Source organism: Pantherophis guttatus, chromosome 1, assembly GCF_059756535.1.
Source record: "Pantherophis guttatus breed Tessera chromosome 1, ASM5975653v1, whole genome shotgun sequence".
NCBI lineage: Eukaryota > Metazoa > Chordata > Lepidosauria > Squamata > Colubridae > Pantherophis > Pantherophis guttatus.
The window spans coordinates 234,116,521-234,129,275 of NC_142063.1; the positions used below are offsets into that span (position 1 = coordinate 234,116,521).

The 12,755-nt window shown below is 40.9% G+C and overlaps 1 protein-coding gene across 3 annotated transcripts in view; it reads right to left on the reverse strand.

Moving 5' to 3' along the window:
- Positions 1-12,755, reverse strand: part of ME1 (malic enzyme 1) — a 115,325-nt gene that overhangs the window by 15,112 nt on the left and 87,458 nt on the right. For all 3 annotated transcript variants that reach the window (XM_034408890.3, XM_060689143.2, XM_060689142.2), the window contains 4 exons: positions 9,982-10,091; positions 7,104-7,201; positions 4,228-4,341; positions 681-786 (listed from right to left, as the gene is read on the reverse strand). In XM_034408890.3, the coding sequence (XP_034264781.2) occupies positions 681-786; positions 4,228-4,341; positions 7,104-7,201; positions 9,982-10,091 (428 nt within the window). The remainder of the gene's footprint in view (positions 1-680; positions 787-4,227; positions 4,342-7,103; positions 7,202-9,981; positions 10,092-12,755) is intronic.

The window sequence follows — 12,755 nt, forward strand, 5'->3', positions numbered from 1 at the left end:
GATACAAAATACTATATCTGATTTTTCACTATAGAAATGGGTCTACAAAAAATTGTATATTTTAGTCTATTTGCATACGATTTTAAAAAGAGAAAAGGACTAGAGAGACTTTTATAATTTGACTCAAGGAGCAAAATCACAGAACAGACCTTGCCCACAAAGCTTCCCCCACCCCTTTTTTTATGATCCTATGAATCCCTTTTATAAGGGTGGAGTCGGGACAACTGAATGGAACTGAACATTTATGAGCCAGATGCCCTTCCTGACGCCTATGCGGAGTTCGCAGCAGATAGAGAAACATCTGGCGCTGCATAAGATTGAACTCTCAACCTCCTGAGTGTGAGGCAAGCATCTTCACCTCTAGGCCGCTGTACCGCTCACCCAAGAAGCTATTTATTACATGTAAATACATTTAAGGTCATATATTATTCACACATCACTTACAGTACAATTCAAAAATCTCTGTAACCTTACCTACTTTCCAAAACTGTGAGAATTACTGTATTTGTTCTTATGCATAAAGATCACAATATTTTTACCGATTTCTCTAAAATGTATGCATATCCAGTATCTGGGTGCATGTATGCATGTGCATACGTATGTATGTGTCATACGTAGGCACACAGACAGACATAAATATCAAATGAAAGTGCAAACTTCGATATACGATCACTTATTACCTATAAGAACACTTGGTCTTATTTTGTTAACAATGTCTTCTAATTTTTTCATCTCTTCATGCTGATGAGCAAACACTTCTTTCTCAGGTGTTAATGAAACACGACCCTAAATTTAAAAAAAAGATTACCAGTTAAAAATACAGTTTTAAATTTATTCTGTGTTCTAATGAAAATGTTCAGTCTTCCTTTAAAAACATACTAGTGTTGCTTTGACTTTCTCATCAATAAACCTATAAACTGCAAAACATATGGCATCCATTAAATATCTATTATAGTCAAAGAATTTTAGCAAGCATTTAAATCATGTTTAGAAGCATAGTCAGAAATTTTGAGGGGAGTATAGACCTCTAAATTTCTGTGATACTCTGTATTCAGTGACACTGAAAACTTTCCAAAGTTTGTTTGATAAAATGTCATTAAAAATTTCCCAACCTGCATTTTAGAAACTATCCTAACCAAAATACATGTAGAAAGGCTATCCTCATAGGATTCAACTAGTTTTATGGGCCTGGTGACGATGTCACAAAATATAAATAAGTTGCCAGCATCACTGTTTGTGTGTGTGTGTATATGCTGAGAGGGTAAGAAAATGTAGAGACACGATAGAAAGACCTCCAACAGAGAAGAACGTGCTGGGCCAGAATATCTAGAAGACAAGAGCTCAAAGGAGTACACGTGTCCCCTCTCGGAAGACATGTCGCCTACTGTGCCCTTAGCTTTGGCCACACAAGGAATAGCTATTTGTCCATTTTAGATTTTTCCATCTGAGAAAAATATTAAATGCCACCTCCCTGCTTGCAAAACCTTTTGAGAGAGCCATTTTCTCCCGGTCTCTTTATAGCCAGGCTATCTTTTATTTTCCCTCAGAGATTGGACATTCTCCAAGTTCCCTAAAATGACAGCAGAGGATTGTTTGACTCATAAGGACAGCATGCATCGCCTCAGGCCTGGAAACTGTCTGAATCTGCTTCAACCATGGCTGCAGTTATATATGGGAGGACCCAACTGACAGGAGGAGAGTTTTCCTCCACACAGAAAGCATACCTAATCCCAAATAATTCTGGAGGGGGGGGGGAATATTCCTGCTTCTAGTAATTTTGTCCCATAGCTATAAATCTGAATTCTTGATGCAACCCAAAATCATAAAAAATCTTAAGTGCCACCATGATTCAAATGAAGCAGAAGGTAGAACTTTTATCAGATCCAATATATATAAAGTCCAGGAAATATGCAATTTTATATATATATATAAAAACATATTTCACAGAATTTAAAATGAATTGCAAGTCATCAGGATTATGTTTCCTTTAACTATATAGTTGAAAAAATGTATGTTAGATACTAACTTTTCTTCCATTTGGTATAGTAGATGTGTCAGGTACATATTACATACATAAAGCTTAATCATGCAACAATAGGGTTTTAAAGCAGCCCCAGAACAACTATGTTATACTATAAATAACCTTACCCACAGAAAGAGGGGTGGAGGGAGGGAAGGAGAGAGAGAGAGAGAGAGAGAGACCAACTTGCCAGGTTTCTGCCATGGTGTAAATTACATCATTGCATTTGTTCTCTTTCTCCGTTTCTTCCTGGTCAGCAACCACAAGTCTTGTTATTTATAGAACTGAAGGCAATGTATTATCAGTGGCAGAGGGACAAGGGATTACATAGTTCTGACATGTGGCTAACAACAAAATCTCCAATATGTCACTTTTCTTGACTCATACTTGATTTATTTGGAGGGCAGAATTTAGCTATTGTTCAGCCACCTTCTCTCTTCCTTATTTAGGCACTGAATATTGTCTTCCATGAAACCAGTCCCTGGTGGCAGAAATGTTGGGAATGTTGGGGACTGCCAGTTTACAGAATTCTAGAGCCTTTCAAGATACTGACAACAAAAGTCCTGTCAGTAATTGCACCTAATTTACTGTCTGCTTTGAACCTGAAAAGGACATTTGCCCATCTTTGAAAAATGACTGCACAAACTCTGAACTTACATCTACAAATTCCATTATGTTTTAGGTGTAATTTGTCCTCCCTTTAACTGGGACTTCCTTCTTTCATCATTTTATCTTTTTCTCATATGATTGATACTACTTTCCTTCAGGGAAAATGATTGAGGTAAAGGAATTAGAACAGATGTGCTTTTTCTCTGTCACTTGACAATGTTTTCCCATCTTATCTTCTTAGACTAACCCTAAACCAGACACCTCTAAACTTTCAACTCCCCTCTCCTTATTTGCTTTCCTGTTTCTTTGTTATAGATTCTAAGCACCCCTGGGATTTGTATGCTGCTTACAGAATTCCTGCCAATTAGTTTAGTCACTCATATCAAGCTACAACACATGGCCCTTCTTTGCCCCTTCCACTTAAAAAGCTCCTCTTCTGTTCCCAGTTAATATTCTTCATTGCCAATTTAAATCACAAGAAATGATAAAAAAACAACAAACTTAGAACTATAGATGCTAATAGATGGACACAGTATTGAATACATGATCTTGCAGTATCCTTTCCTTAAGAGTAATCTTCCGTGAGTAATAGGAAGTGCAAATCCTTTTGCACATCTCAGTTATCCAGAGTGTTATTAAGGAAATCTTCTTGATAGAAATCAAATATATAATAATCTTCCCATTTGATAAGATCCCATGAAAATCTATCCCATTTAAAGTTTCATTTTTCTCAGCTATGCAATCCCAACTGAGCAATACACACTTTCATGCAGATAACAGTAACATAAATCATTATTCATCATATGAACTTTTTAAAGAGAAGCATGGAAATCCAAGAGGAATTCTAAGTTTTTGTTTTGTTTCCAGTACAACCTACTGTAAGGTAGAAGACAAATAAATCAGGTAACATTTTCTTTTGAGGATGGAAATGCTAATTTGAATAAATTATTACTTTAAACTCCCTTTATTATTTTAGTATTTGAGATATACATGTGTTTTGTCTTAGCTCTGTCTAGCATATGGAAGAAATGCGGTCAGAATGCCTTGTCAGGTCTCTGAGCAACTCTGAATGTCTAACCACTGCTGATATCATAATAAACCACAGCATGCAGGACATGGTCTCTGCTCTTATTGCTATGCAATAAAAGTTATTTGAGGCAACACAGCTGAAGTTTATGTAGAGGTCTGGCATAGATAAAGGAAAATATCAGCAGGAAATTATCTTTTACATCAGCATTTCTTTGCTTATTTTAATAAACAATTTTAGGTTCATTACAAACATAAGATATTCATGATGTGTATGCATGTATGTATATACATATACACATATGTATATTTAAATCTGAAGTTGCAATATGAATTTAAATACTTCCTTAGTTTTTCGAAGAAACTTACCACATTCTCAATGGCAATATTATTATCCCAACGGATAATTATTATTATCCAATTCTTAGGGATAGTATCCAATTGTAACTTAAGTGTACAGGGAAAAATATACTAACTTTGAGAGTATGTTGCTTCTGTTATTATTATTCAATGTACCTAGAAAATTTTAAATCATAATGTGTGTTTAGTAATAGAAAGGGAAATGCTATTACCTTTACAATTAATCCTTTTGAATCAACCATCCAGATCTTTTTTATGGCTTCTTTTTTAGATATCCCTTCCTTTTCCATCCCCATAATGAGAAGACTGGCTATGCCCATTGCTGCCTGTTGAGAAAAGGAAGAATTAGTGTACAGATAATAGAGTATAACAGTGATGACAAACCTTTTCAGCACCGATCAGCTGGTCTTCGGGTTTCCGGCGCGCTGGCACACGTGAAAACCAGCTGGCCGGCGTGCATGTGCACACCGGAAACCCAAAGAGCAACTGGCAACGGCCCGCGTGGCCACAGAGTGGGCTCTGTGTACCACCTCTGGCACACGTGCCCTAGGTTCACCATCACAGGAGTATAACCTCAATATCCCTCTCTCTCTCACACACACACATACAGTAGAAATCAATTCAGATCTTCCCATCTACATATATATTTATACATATCCAAATATATTTATTTTTATATGAAAATATAAAACATCACTTCCCCTTTTTAATGCTTATGCACCACTCTGAGTTGCTATATTTTTATTTCTGTGCAAATCACATACCCATTAGACACAACAATATTCACAGTCATTTTGATTTTTAAAAATTTTCATTACCAAAACAAGTCAGAGGAGTAACTCATCTATCTGGCAGCACTTATACACAATCTCCATAATAGTCTCCAATTTAGCCTTTTCCTCTTCCCATTTCAGGTTACAGAGATCAACAAAAGATGAACTGCTTAACAAAGCCAGTACTACACCAGCAAGCCATCTAATTGTTAAGGTTAGGACATTTCTATCTGTCATCTCTTTGGCTTTCATATCTACCCACCCCCCCTTCAGTTTGGACAATACAGGTTGTGCAATTTTTTAAAAATGAAATGACTTAGTGATACATTAGAATTGGTCATCATGCCCTTTGAAATGTGCCTTGACTGAAAACTTGAGTTGGCCACTTTGATTCTTTGCAGTTCACAGCAGAATGAATATGCTTATTTGCTCACCTTAGGGGGAAAAAATGACTTTAGAATAATCAGACTTTGAGTTTTTACTTCAGAATTGAAAGGGATTATTTAAATAACGAGACTAAACAAGGCATTATTTCTGAGTTAACATCTGTACCTATTTTATATGGCCTTGGAACATCTACAAATGCTGACATTACACTTTTTTTGGTATTGTATAACCTCAATAAAAATCTTCTGGCACGAAGTGTTAGTTAGTTTTGTACATTTGATTTATTTTGACTCTGAGAGTTTCAGAATATACATAAAACATTTCATGACCCAAGTTCACAAATTATGAAGAAAAAACTCCCTGTTTATTCATTAATCAGACAAAACCTCTACATCTGCATATAAACAATGAGGTTCAAAGAAAGCAAGTCCCCATTACTAATTACTTTTTGCATCTAGATCTTGCCTTTTTATGAGCTTAAAGCATTATACTGGAGGTCACTTTTCATTTGCTTTTCAACAATGGCCCAGAGAAGGAACCTGAGCTAAAAATCTGATAATCTCCATGTTTGAATTGAACCTGGTTCTCTCAGGTCCTGGTTTGAAAATCTAACCACTATACGACATAGTCTGTTGTTCTTATCCCTTATACAGAGTTTACTCACAACCAAATTATTAAAAGGGGGGAAAGAAATGGGACAGAGTATTTCTGCTGATGCAGATATGTAGATAATATACCTTATATTGAGGTTTATTTATTTATTCAAGGCAGCAAACATATCCAACACCTTCCTCCTCCTATTTTCCTCAAAACAACAACCCTGTGAAGTGGGTTGGGTCTAAAGAGAATGATTGGCACAAAGTCACCCAGCTGGCTAAGGTGGAACTTGAACTCATGATCTCTCGCTTTCTAGCCTGGTGCCTTAACTACTAGTCCACACTGGCTCTTATACATAGCCAATTTTGACTTCCAAAGTAACAGAGGAATCCTTTAGTTACCTGACATAAAAACTCAAAGTCACTTAAATATAAAAGCATAAATATATGGTTCCATGGCTGGGGATTTTTTTTTCCTGTGCACACCCTGAAATTTCAGCTTGTTGGTACAAATTCCTCAGGATGTGAGGAATAAACTGAAAAGGTTTTTTATTTAAACAAAAAAATAATGCACTGAGGATCTAATTGTGGTGTCAATAACAAATGGCCTACATTGATATGGCTACAAAAGCATTTCAACATTTAGACTCCCTGGCATTGTTGTATTTTAACATATTTATATATTGCATCTTGTCTGCATGGAATTCAAATAAGTTTTCTATCTAGATTCTGACTAGTCACAGACTTCATTCGGTTCAGAAAGACTTCTGGCTTCAATCTGGCTGAGCTGATTTACTAAAAATATATCTGCCCAGCCAGCAGCACCAAAGGAGGAGTAGGGTGCAGGAGTCAAAACCAGCAAGTCAGAATCTTACAATGTAAGCCTCACCCATTTTTTATGCCCAATGATGTCAGACAGGGTGGGGTGGAGCATTGCAATGCTCAGGCCAGCATCTTGTCAATTTGAACTACACAGCCACACAATTCTAAGGTCATTTAAGCCATGGGGATCTACTAACTGCTGCCCCTAAGGCAGGGGTGGGCAACTATGGCCCTTTTATGACTTGTGGACTTCAACTCCCAGAATTCCTGAACCAGCCATGTTAGCTCAGGAAATTCCTGAGCTAACATGGCTGGCTCAGGAATTCTGGGAGTTGAAGTCCACAAGTCATAAAAGGGCCATAGTTGCCCACCTCTGCCCTAAGGCAATAGGGTAATAGGCAAACAGCCAATCAAATAAATAAATATTTGACCAAACTAGAAATATGGCCCAGAAACACCTCTTTTCTCAGAAAAGTGACATAGCAATGAAAAAAAAATAGATAAACAAACCTCTCCAGCTCCCTGAAAGAGTACTGTATGATCAGACAGTTTATTTTGAGTTATCTGGAGTGCAGCAAGGAGACCAGCAACAGCTACAGATGCTGTTCCTAAAACAGAATAAATTAAGAAATAATGGTATTACATTGAAATAACAGCTCATGTCCATTGATAACCAATCACACATCTTTTAGGTGAACTTTAAAAACAGAATTTGTCCTAGATGCGTTTTTTTTTAAAAAAAATTAATGTTAAGCTGAAACACACACAAGCACTCATTCCAGGTTTCCTCACCCCACTTCAGTGGTGGGTTTCAATTTTTTTTACTACCGGTTCTGTGGGTGTGGCTTGGTGGGCATGGCATGGTTTGGTGGGCGTGGCTTGGTGGGCGTGGCATGGAAAGGATACTGTAAAATCTCCATTCCCACCCCACTCCAGGGGAAGGTTACTGCAAAATCCCCATTTCCTCCCAATCAGCTGGGACTCAGGAGGCAGAGAATAGATGGGGGCGGGGCCAGTCAGAATTTTTACTACCGGTTCTTCGAACTACTCAAAATTTCTGCTACCGGTTCTCCAGAACTGGTCAGAAACTGCTGAAACCCACCTCTGCCCCACCCCAAAAAAATCTGCAGAAAAGTTACATTGCACATGTATGCATTGCACATTTCACATCAATGTGAAAAAGGATCCTACAGAAGCCCAGGTCTGAAAAGATAATTTAAACCATGAGGTCCAATCCCACGTCTAGCACAGGAAATCTAAAGCATGTTATGCTTTCTCATTTTAGATCAAGTTCACCCCACCAGCCCCACAATCAGAAGAAGGTTCAAGAAGGCACACCAAGAGTAGCATTTGCCTTATATTAGATATTATTATTATATTAGATAATTATTGAAATAAGAAGAAAAGGCTAGAGATTTAAAATGCTAATGAATACAGCTAGTGGAAAACTACATAGAAAAAATAATTAGGAAATAATTAAGCCCAGAAAACAATACTAATTCTCCTATGATATAATATCTTATTGTAAAAACAATGGAGGGCTGAAATTACTACTCCTTTTCAAGTAAGAGTTCATCACTCTTCTCACCCTTATTCAATTGCATCAAATGAAAGGTTTGATAAAGTATTATGATAATACTGTAGATAATACCCTCCAGAAACACAATTCATTATACATAGGAATGGTAAATGTGATATTATTTGTCCATAAAAGAAAATATTTTGTTACACAATGTATTAAGAAGATCAGTGGAGATTTGAAGAATGAAGCTGCTGAACAAGCCAAGGCTATTCAATATTAGAAAATGTCATCAATACAAGAAAAGACTGTCATAAAGTATCAAACACCATGCACTGAAAATTGCCATTTTCCTGCAGAATTTCAGCATTGTGAAGTTGTGTTTGGGATTCTCAATGAGATGGACTTAATGAGGTTTAGGAATACAAATTCCTCACCTGTATATATATTTAGGAAATGTTAAGCAATGATAATGAGATGATCGATTGATTATATGCCATCAAATCAGTGTTGACTCTTAGCAACTGTATGGACAGATTTACTCCATAACAATCTGTCTCTAACCTGGTCCTTTGGATCTGAATCCATCAACTTTTTTCTCTTTTCCTCCCTCTTTCCCAGCATTAAAGCCTTTTCCAGAAAGCTGGGTCTTTGTACAATGTGTCTGAAGTAGGATAATTTTAGCCTAGTACCTCAAATGGGAACTCAAGTTGTTGATATGTTCAATGGGCTTTATTTCTTGGCTGTCCATGGTATTCTAAGAAGTCTTTTCCAACACCCATGTTCAAAGGATACTCTCCCTATTCTGCTTCTTCAAAGTCTTCTTTTTGCTTTCATAGAATGTCACAGGAAATACCATTGGTTGCACTATTTTAAACTTCGTAGGTAAATGTGTCTTAATAATATTGTATTTTATCAAATCATCTTTGGTCTCCAAAAAACTGAATTAGCAGATTTTTTTTTTTTAATTTGATTTATATGCCGCCCTTCTCCGGAGACTCAGGGCGGCTTACAGTGTGTTAAGCAATAGCCTTCATACTTTTGTATATTTATACAAAGTCAGCTTATTGCCCCCACAACTGGGTCCTCAATTTACCTACCTTAGAAAGGATAGAAGGCTGAGTCAACCTTGAGCCTGGTGAGATTCGAACCTGCAATAATTGCAGGCAGCTGTTCTTAATAACAGGGTGCTTTAGATCACTGTACTACCAAGGCCCTTTTGATAGTCAATAGTTCTTGCATGCATATGTAAAAGCAGGGGTGAAATCCAGCAGGTTCTGACAGGATTTGGAGAACTGGTAGCGGAAATTTTGAGCAGTTCAGAGAACCGGTAGCAGAAATTTTGAGTAGTTCAAAGAACCAGCAAATACCACCTCTGGCTGTCCCCAGAGTGGGGTGGGAATGGGGATTTTGCAATATCCTTCCTCTGGAATGGGGTGGGAATGGAGATTTTGCAGCATCCTTCCCCTGCCACGCCCACCAAGCCATGCCCTCCAAGCCCACCAAGCCACGCCTACAAAACCGGTAGTAAAAAAATTTGGATTTCACCACTGGGTAAAAGCTGTATTCAATTACTAAAGGTGCTGGGAGTCCACAGATGGCTCATGACAAATAAGCCAGGGAAGCACCTTTAGCTCCCTCTCAGGAGAGTTAAAATGTGACAGTGGGACAGCAAAGATCAACCAGTGTCTCTCTTCAGGCCAGCGCAGGAAATCCACAAAGGGCTTGTATACTTTACCCCTATCATTATGTGGATCTACAAGCACATGATGTAATGGGTTGCCTGGATGTGACACAGAGTCTTTATAAATAGTAAGTTGTTAAATCATATTGTCCTCTGCTAAACAGGGATTACAAATATTTCATTACCTTGAATATCATCATTGAAAGTGCAGTATAAGTTGCGATATTTATTCAGAAGACGGAATGCATTTTGGTTGGCAAAATCCTCAAATTGAATGAGACAGTTTCTGCCATACCTAAGGGTACAAAACATTATATATTTAAAATGATAACAGTAAAATTAAATTACATTAATAGTATATGATTGCTCCTCCAATATTTTTTCAATTCCATGTCAACATGCTTACTGTGAGCAAAAGACTTGGCATTAAACAGATTTAGATGCTTAATCGTTATTTTAAATTTATCCATTTTAAAGCAAAACTGAAGCAGTGAATTATATGGCCTTTTACTAACTAGAAGCTATCCCTACATGGATAATTTTCTGGGCATTTACTTCTGTACGTAAAAATAGCAGTCAGTGACAGACTCCTTGTGCTGAAAGGAATTACTTTGCTATTTCATGGCCCCACTCACGCGGGAGGACACACTCTGGACTTGGTTTTTATCTCTGGTCAGTGGCTGAGTGGTCTGGATATAGGGGATATAGTTACTGAACCCCTGTCATGGTTGGACCATTCTCTCCTGAGGCTGGACTTTTTGACCGCTGCACCCCACTGCAGGGAGGCGGAACCGACCAGGTGGTTCCGCCCCAGGCGCCTGATGGATCCTGATAGGTTCCAGAGGGAGCTTGGGCCAGTTCCTGAAACTCTGGCTCACGACTCGGCTGAAGACCTAGTGGCTGCCTGGGATAGGATGGCCGCCGGTGCTCTGGACCGAGTCGTGCCTTTGCGGCCTCTGACCCAACGCCGAATCTACCCGGCCCCTTGGTTCTCCAAGGAGCTGAGGGAGATGAAGCGCCGGAAAAGACGCCTAGAGAGTGGTTGGAGGGCTAGTCGCTCCGAATCTGACCGAACACTAGTTAGGTCTCATATTAAGACCTATCTAGTGGCGATAAAAGCGGCAAAGCGTAACCACTTTTCCGCTCTTATTGCATCGGCAGATAATCGCCCAGCCGCCTTGTTTAAGGTGACTCGCTCCCTCCTACATCAGGGAGCGCGGGAAGACCCCTTGCAAGGGCAGGCTGAGGATTTTGCACAGTATCTGCACAATAAAATCGCTCAGATTCAGGAAGGCTTGGACTCTGACTGGGTAGATCCTGGCGGGGTGACTGAGGCTGGTCTTGAGAATGTTATCTGGGACGAGTTCGACCCTGTGACTCTTGAGGACGTGGACAGGATCCTGGGGAGGTTAAACGCAACCACATGTTTATTGGACCCGTGCCCCTCCTGGCTGGTACTGGCCACCCGGGAGGTAACACGAGGCTGGCTCCAGAGGATTATAAATGCTTCTTTGAGAGAGGGTTTCTTGCCTCCCGCCTTGAAAGAGGCGGTGGTGAGGCCCCTCCTCAAGAAGCCTTCTCTGGACCCGGCTGTTTTGGCAACTACAGTCCAGTCTCCAACCTTCACTTTGTTGCGAAGGTTGTGGAGAGTGTGGTTGCGCGACAGCTCCCACAGTACCTGGATGAAACCGTCTATCTAGATCCGTGCCAGTCCGGCTTCAGGCCTGGGTACAGCACGGAGACGGCATTGGTCGCATTGGTGGATGATCTCTGGAGGGCTCGGGACAGGGGTTGTTCCTCTGTTCTGGTCCTGTTAGACCTCTCAGCGGCTTTTGATACAATCGACCATGGTATCATGCTGCACCGGCTGGAGGGATTGGGGGTGGGAGGGACCGTGTTGCGGTGGTTCTCCTCCTATCTCTCTGACCAGTCGCAGTCTGTGTTGGCAGGGGGGCAGAGGTTGACCTCGAGGTGCCTTGCTTGCGGGGTGCTGCAAGGGTCGGTCCTCTTGCCGCTCCTGTTCAACATTTATGTGAAGCCGCTGGGTGAGATCATCCGTGGTTTTGGGGTGCGATGCCATCTGTACGCTGATGACACTCAGCTGTATATTTCCACCCCAGACCACCCCAATGATGCCCTCGAAGTGATGTCCCAGTGTCTGGAGGCCGTGCGGGTCTGGATGGGGAGGAACAGGCTTCGACTCAACCCTTCCAAGACCGAGTGGCTGTGGATACCGGCGTCCCGATATAGCCAGCTGGTGCCATCGCTGGCTAATGGGGGCGAGTCACTGACCCCCACAGAGGGGGCTCGCAACTTGGGTGTCCTCCTGGACACACGGCTGTCTTTAGAAGAGCATATGATGGCCGTGGCCAGGGGGGCTTTTTATCAGGTCCGCCTGATATGCCAGTTGAGCCCCTTTCTGGATCGGGACTCCTTGTGCACTGTCACTCATGCCCTGGTCACATCACGCCTGGACTACTGCAACGCTCTCTACATGGGGCTCCCCTTGAGGAGCACCCGGAGGCTCCAGCTGGTGCAGAATGCGGCCGTGCGGGTGATTATGGGAGTGACGTGGCGCTCCCACGTAACACCTCTCCTGCGGGAGCTGCATTGGCTCCCGGTGGTCTTCCGGGTGCGCTTTAAGGTGTTGGTTCTCATCTTTAAAGCGCTCCATGGCTTACGGCCAGGATATTTGCGAGACCGCCTGCTGCTACCGATAACCTCCCACCGGCCAATACGCTCTCACAGAGAGGGCCTCTTCAGGGTGCCGTCAGCCAGACACTGTCGGCTGGCGGCCCCCAGGAGGAGAGCGTTCTCTGTAGGAGCGCCGACCCTCTGGAATGGGCTGCCCACCAGCCTCAGGACAGCCCCTGACCTCCTCTCCTTCCGCCGCGAATTGAAGACGTGGCTTTTTCACCAAATGGGCTGAATCCGTCGGGGTGATTTTTAATAATTTTAA